This window comes from Rhipicephalus sanguineus, chromosome 6 (genome assembly GCF_013339695.2).
Source record: "Rhipicephalus sanguineus isolate Rsan-2018 chromosome 6, BIME_Rsan_1.4, whole genome shotgun sequence".
Lineage (NCBI taxonomy): Eukaryota > Metazoa > Arthropoda > Arachnida > Ixodida > Ixodidae > Rhipicephalus > Rhipicephalus sanguineus.
In genome coordinates, this window is record NC_051181.1 from 92,708,783 (window position 1) to 92,716,274 (window position 7,492).

Consider the following 7,492-nt stretch of genomic DNA (forward strand, 5'->3'; position numbering starts at 1 on the left):
TAAATAGTTTCCCATTTCTAGTATGTCGACGTAACACTATTGACACGCTCCTGTCCTGATGGAAATGTTTGACGTGTATAGCAAAATTGAAAAAGCCATGTTCACCGTGCTTACTTTTCTTTACCTTTTGTTAGCTTTCACCCTTATGATTCCGAAATCGTGCATTCTCCAGATGTCGTGTCGAAGCAATACTTACACCTGTCTTAAGGGAAGAGAGAGATACTCTGTATTAGAAAAGCAGAGATTTTTGGCGGCGTCTGTATACCTCTCGCATGCTACTCTGTGTAGGAATGGGGAATGGGATTGACAGACTAAGGAAGAGAGGGGAGGAAATAATAATAACAAGAAAGTATATAAAAAAATGAAATGCGCAAGTGAACCTGATAGAAATATTTAGAACGAGGGTGTCAGGTAAGTTAAGACTTTGCTATGTGAAATATCCAACCATTAAAGTTTTCCGACTAGGCCAATTTTTGACAGGTAATTAAACAGTGACTGTAAAACCCGTCGTTGCTTTGAAGTGCCGGGCACCGGGCCTAATATGTTGTCTATTGTTAACTGATCGTGGCATATCATGTCCATTTGTCCCTCAAACAATTCTCTCTCATCGCGGTACGCGGAACATTCCAAAAATGTGTGCTCCACTGTCTCTATGCTGCCACAGTTAGCACAGCCGGGACCAGTGGTGCGCCCTATGCGGTACAAAATAATGTTCGTGTATGCCACGTTCAGTCGAAGTCGATGGCACAGCGTCTGAAGTTGGCGAGGATGTGTTGGGGAAATTTTCACTTTCACTTCTGGGTCAATGCATCGCAGATAGTTATCTTGATGGAGCGGCAGATTCCAGAGGCGGTCTTTTTCTTGACAGGCATATTTTTTTTGCGATGTTCGGGGCGTCGACTTTAGTAAAAATATTCTTCTGAAATCCCGGTAGTGGAGTCCTTTTAGGGCTGCTTCATCCGCTTTTTCGTTTCCTGAAATACCGGCATGGCCAGGTATACATTGGAACTTATTGTGATATCCTGCAATCTTAGCCTTGTGATGAAGATTGGCAATATTAGATGTTAAACTTTGGTGATTACCATGCTTATACCTGTTCCACATACTTTGTAGGGCTGCTTTATAATCTGTAAAAATCAGCCATGTATCTACGGTGCCTTGCAGAGTGCTGATACACCCCAGTTCTTGTCGCGTGAATAGTGCCGCATGGGACAGTATGCGTAGGTACATGGCACAAAGAAGCACTTCTCGAGCTAAAACGCCCGTAAGAGCGGTTAGCACGCGTAGGGATCGAGGTTGAGGACTAAGTGTTTATGTAGCGTCAATAATTTAGAAAGATCGCCGAGCTGCCGTTGAAAGAAGCAAGACAACCAAGTCGAAGTGGAAGCATGCCAAGCGGGTAGGCCTGTATTTATTATCACGACAAATACTTGCCTAAATTCTTGGTGCGTAACGTTACGTATATAGTCTGCGTAAACTTTCGAGGATGATGTAGTGTATGGATTGAACGCTTTTTAGTGTACACTGTAACTGTAGATATTAAATAGCCAAATAGACGAAAAGCTAATGCAGATATGACAGCTTCTGCAATCCATTTCCAATTTCATATATTCCGCCAGACAACTTTATTCCATACCCGATAATCTGCCGATCTCATCACACCATCTAATATGACGCTGCCGCACATTACGTTTTTACCATTTAAACCCACATAGCAAGACCTACCTTCGTCCGCTTCTTTTTCTTAAAAACAGCCAATAAACGCGCCTATACAACACGGTCCTCCGATTCACATTTTCACGTTGAATTTTCTTCGCTTTGTGTGTAGATACAACTGACTTTCTTTAGCTCTTTGTAACGTCTGCAGGTCCATTGGAAGCTTCTGTGCTAGTGTTTGAGTGCCTAGCTCGCCAAATCTACTAATTGTTACTCCTATTCTTACAATATACCAGTAAACCTGATTGAAGGCTTTTGAAATGGCGCCGTAAAAGATTTAGAGAACAAAGAACTTTCATTACTTTCGCGATATTTTTCTGTTCTTTAGAACACGCTTTAATTACGTACTGAACGGAATAAATAACAAGTGCATGACGCGAAACGCATGCTTTTTGCGGATTCTTTCATAAGAGATGAGTCGTTTTGTTGTTTCATTTAAGCTAATAAATACATACAAAGTATCTATCCATAGCCTTAGCTTAAGGGCTGAAGAAATGTACCGATTCAGGGTCTGCCGCACGTAGCAGTTGTTGCCACACTTCCGTATGAAGAATTGGGATGGATGGTGGAACTTTATTAAATATAGTCCTGAGAGACGCGACTAGCGCGCAGTGGGCTTCTCCCACGTTGGGACGGGCAGGCTTAGCCTGACCACCGCATCGTGGGCTCTCTGGACGGCCCAAAGCTGATCCCCCTTGTTGGGGCTTCTGATGGCGGAGCTCCACTTGGCTGGGTCGGCTTGTTCACTGCCCAGTAACGAGGGGCATCGCCAGAGCATATGCTCTAAGTTAGCTATTTCCCCACAAAGCGGACACGAGCTGCTAGTGTAAGTATCCGGGTAAATTTTGTGAAATAAGGCCAGATTTGGATATGATGCAGTCTGCAGGAGTCTAAGCGTCATGGCCTGGGCTCTGTCATGACCTCGCGCCTTGGAGTGGGCCAGCTCGTTGAGGTTGGTGGGGCCTCCTTCAAAATGACCCATTTGAGCAGGGAACCACGTTAAGATGTGGTTAGAGATGTCTTTTTCACCGAGAATACGGCCTGGTTCCTTGGCGATTGCGCCGACGGCGAAGGCACGGACGGCTGCCCGTGAGTCGCTGTATACGTTCGCGCGCTTCTCGTCGAGGAGAGCGACGGCGATGGCCACCTGTTCGGCAACGCTCGAGGAGGAACATTCAATCGATGCGGCGTTGATGACCGAACCAGCTTGGTCGACCGAGACCACTGCGTATTTGTTGCTGTTCCCGTACCTGGCCGCGTCGACAAAACAGCCAGGGACCTCTGCTACACTGCGGAGGATCGCCGCTGCCCGTCTTCTTCCAGTGTTTCGCAGCGGGTGCATATTGCGCGGAATGGGGGAAACGATGATTTGTTCACGTTGTCTTCTTGGCAATCCCTGGTAATTGTCGTCCACTGTGGCCGACGGGATACCCATGGCCATCAGGAGTCGCCTCCCAGCCTTCGTGCCCGAGAGTCTGATGACCTGTGCCATCTCCTGTGCCTCCGCAATCTCCTCGAGAGTATTGTGCATTCCCAGCTGTAGGAGGTGTTCCGTCTGCGTGTAGTTCGGGATAACAAGAGCGCTCTTGATGCCTCTCCGGGTCATGGCGTTTAATTTATCCGCTCAGCCCTCCTCCAGACATGCATGGCCGCGACGCAGGTAAAGTGGCACAGTAAGAACGCGTGGATAAGCCTGACCAGGTTGTCTTCTGCAAGACCACTGCGTCTGTTGGCGACCCTCCTGATAAGGCCGATGGTGCTGTCAGTCTTTTTTGCGAGCCGGAGGATCGTTTGGCTATTGGTGCCCGACGACTCCACGATCATACCGAGGATGCGGATCGACGCGACCCTAGGGATAATGTCCCCACTCTTCGTATGCAGGTTGATGTCACTCTCTGCCAGGGGCTTCCAGTCTTTCGGCTTGCGTCCCCTCCTGCTGGGTCTATACAAAAGCAGCTCTGATTTACTCGGCGAGCACCTGAGGCCCGTGTCCTGCAGAAAGGACTCTGTACAGTCGATGGCTTCCTGGAGGGCAGATTCAATGTGCCCATCGCTGCCTCCAGCACACCAGATCGTTATGTCGTCCGCGTACACAGTATGTCCGATGCCTTGAATCTTGCCCAGACCCTCCGATAGACCAACCATGGCGATATTGAACAATAGCGGTGAAATCACGGACCCTTGCTGGGTGCCCCTATTGCTCAGTGCCATTTTGTCCGTTCCGATCTCGCCGACCTTGAGCAGGGCGCTGCGTCCCTCGAGGAAAGATCGAACGAAAGCATGGAAGGCCGCGCCCAGGTCTAGGTTCGAGATTGAGTCGAGAATGAACGAGTGATGTATATTATCAAAAGCCTTCTCTAGGTCAAGACCGAGAATGGCCCTCGTGTCCCGGGTGTTACTGTCGAGTATCTGAGTCTTGATGAGCCTCATAGCGTCCTGAGTTGAAAGAACGGGCCTAAATCCCACCATGTTGTGAGGAAACAGCTCGTTTTCCTCGATAAACACTGTGATTTTGTTGTGGATGACGTGCTCTGCCACCTTCCCCACACAGGATGTAAGAGAGATAGGCCGTAGGCTTTCCAAGCTCGGTGGCTTGCCGGGCTTAGGAATGAGGATGACCCGCGCAATCTTCCACTGCTCAGGGACTGCGCCCTCCTTCCATATACGGTTGATTTCGTCCGCGAGAAACTCGACCGACTCGTCATCGAGGTTTCTCAGTGCCTTGTTTGTTACACCATCCGGGCCTGGCGTGGATCTACCATTGAGATCATGTAGAGCTCTCCGGATCCCCTCGATGGTGAATGGTTCGTCCAGAGTGGAGTTTGGTTTCCCACTGTATTCGGTGTAGGCGCCGCCATCGCTCGTTTTCAGAGGCAGGTACTTTTTTGCAAGATAATCCAGGACTTCCTTCTCCGTTGATGACCTCGTGGCTTCGTGGAGGGTCTTGGCCAGTACTCTTCTCTGATTTGATTTGGTTCCGGTCTCGTCAAGGAGGTGTTTTAGAAGATTCCACTTGCCCTGCGTCCGCACCTGACCATCGATCGAATTACAGATATCATCCCACTGCTGTCTTGACAGCGTTTGGCAGTGTTCTTCTATCACCTTGTTGACCTCGGCAATTTTCTTCCGGAGCCTGCGATTGAGGCACTGGCCCTTCCATCTCTCGAGGAGTGACTGCTTAGCTTCGAGAAGGTGCGCAAGTCGGCTGTCTATCTTCTCTGTCTGCAAGTCTGTCTGCACCATCTTGGTGGACTCCCGGACATCCTGCATAATTGATCCGGTCCATTGTTCTAGGCCTTCCGGCTTCTCTCCATGGTCTGCTCGTTCACGGCGGATTTTGCGGAACCTGTCCCAGTCGGTAATCGAGAAGGCCCGAAGCTTTTTCTGCGAAACCTCAAAGGTGGTCGTAGTTATGTAGTGATCGCTGCCGAGATCGACCATCAGGTTGGACCACTTGACTAAGTCGACGTTCTTGACGAAGGTGAGGTCTGGTACAGAGTCTCGGGTGGTAGATGTGCCCCTCCTGGTTGGGAACGCCGGGTCTGTCACTAAAGAGAAGCCGAAATCACTCGTTTTCTGCCACAGGCTTCTACCCTTAGCCGTGTCGTGGGGGTAGTTCTACGCATAAAAAGGGGCGTTAAAGTCCCCAGCCACTATGAGAGGCGAGGTGCCCGCCAGCCTAACTGCCCTGGTGATTACTGTCTTGAACCGTTGCCTGTGCTCTTTCGGGCTGCTGTATACATTGAGAACGTATATGCTATCCTTGTTTGCTTGACCTGGGATGATTTCAATCAGAGACTGCTCCGTTTTTCCAGGCGGGATTCTCAGATCGTGAACGATGAACGTGCACTTGTTGCTAACCAGTGTGCAGATGTCTCTGCCATCTCCGTGTAGCGCACGGGATTTTTATCCCGGAAGAGTGATGTTGCTTGCTAACGTTTCTTGCAGTGAGATAACATGTGGCTTTTCTTGGTGAGTGCGAATAAATTGCTGCAGAGTGTTTCTTTTGTGTTGAAACCCTCTGCAGTTCCATTGCCAGATTCTGAATTCCTTAATTGGCGCCATCATCACTGTTCTTCTTGCTGACCGCACTGGCGACGCGTGGTGGCGCGTTGCCGTCCACGACCGGGCGCGACGTAGCCTCTGGCACGCCTTTGACTTGCAACTCGAGATTCTCGATCCTAGCGTTCATGGCCGCGAAGTGTTGCGCCACACCTGCGCGGAAACTGCTTAGCTGCTCGCCGAGTTGCTTAATATCAGTGCTGAGGCTGTTTAAAACTTCTCTTATTTCGGATTTCGCTCTGTTGGCCGCACTGTCCGCGTTGCTTGAAACCGCTCTCCTCTTGGCGGGGTGGCCCGATGATGTCTCATCCGCGCCCACCGGGACCTCCATAGGCTGTGGGGAATCTGTGACTATGACGCTGGGTTGCGCATGTGAATTGCTACTTTTCTTGAGCTCCGCTACCTCGGCTCTAAGCTGCTCTATGATACCTCGCATTGCTGCATTCTCGTTTTCTAACTGGGATAGTTTGACTGAATAATGCTCTGGCGATGGACCCCCCGTTACCTTTTCGGTGGATCCTCTGACACAGTCGGCCCTGGTCCTCGATCCGGGCGTGATTCTGCTCCGCGGACCCCGGGACCGGGAACGGCTGGTGGAACCGGATGTGCTTCTAGGTTTGGATCGGTCCTTGACGCGACCCCTGGAATTCGAACGGCTTCTAGATCTGAAGCTTTAGCGGGCGCTAGGGTTCCTCGAGTGACCGTGAGCGGGAAGATTGCTCCCCCTGGTGGCAGAACGGCGCCTAGAGCGAGATTGACAAGTCGACGACTTTGAGGTTGCATCATCCTTCCTGGCCGCTTGAGCTCTCTCCCTTCTTCGAAGAGGAACGACGTACGGAACTTGAAATCTGTGCTTACAGGACTTGTCCGCCGTCAGGTGTTGGCCTCCGCATAGGCCACACTTGGGAGTGCAGGCATGGGTGCTGTCCGTGTTGTTCACCCCATAGCCGCGACAGATGACGTTCTCCGGCGTCGGGCAAACGTCTGCGCGATGACCTAGTCTGCCGCATGCGTAGCAGTTATCGTGTTGTCGTAGATATAGAGAACATTTCACGAGCGAAGGCCTGTACCTGACGAAATTGGGCACTTTGTAACCGTCAAAAGCGATGACTACAGTTTCTGTGTTCTTGATCCTTTTGACCGCCAGGGCTAAAGGGTTCCTCGAATTGATGATGTTCCTGTCCAGAACCAATTTTTTTAAGTAGCAGGGACATGCCGCTTTCCAACACTTGTTTCGCGCTCCTTATTTTTTCAGGGAGAGTTATGCGACAGAAGACTGGATCCCCATACAATGCACAAACTGCCGGAGCTTGAACGCTTACCTATACTTACACAAATGAAATAGGCTTAGATGTAAACGCGGTTTCCTTACTTCATAATTAAGACCCTACATACCAGAGCAAACAATGCTTTTAATCGAAGAGATTAAAGTCGAGTGAGCCTGCCCGCGCATGCCAAGAATGTCTGGAAAATAGCAATTAGCGGCCGCAATTTGGCAATTTGGCCGGCCGAACTCCTACGCATTTATTCTTTATTTACTTTTGTATTTAACTCACAACATTTCAGCTCATTGCCCTCTCAGCGGTTTCAACTTTAGATGCCCAGACGCAGATGTCATCAGCCTATAGCGAAACACTGACTGTTTCCGGGAGCGCTTCCGTCAGGCCAAGCAGAGCAAGGTTGAATAGAACCGGGCTTAAAACACCGCCTTGTG

General features: G+C 49.9%; 1 protein-coding gene across 1 annotated transcript; it reads right to left on the reverse strand.

The window, feature by feature from the left end:
* Window positions 1-3,327: 3,327 nt before the first annotated feature.
* Window positions 3,328-6,214, reverse strand: LOC119397415 (uncharacterized). Its single transcript, XM_037664841.1, has 2 exons — window positions 5,804-6,214; window positions 3,328-5,334 (listed from the first exon to the last, which is right to left on the reverse strand). Exons 1-2 carry the CDS (start codon window positions 6,212-6,214, stop codon window positions 3,328-3,330), a joined length of 2,418 nt encoding a protein of 805 aa, XP_037520769.1.
* Between the last annotated feature and the right edge of the window lie 1,278 nt (window positions 6,215-7,492).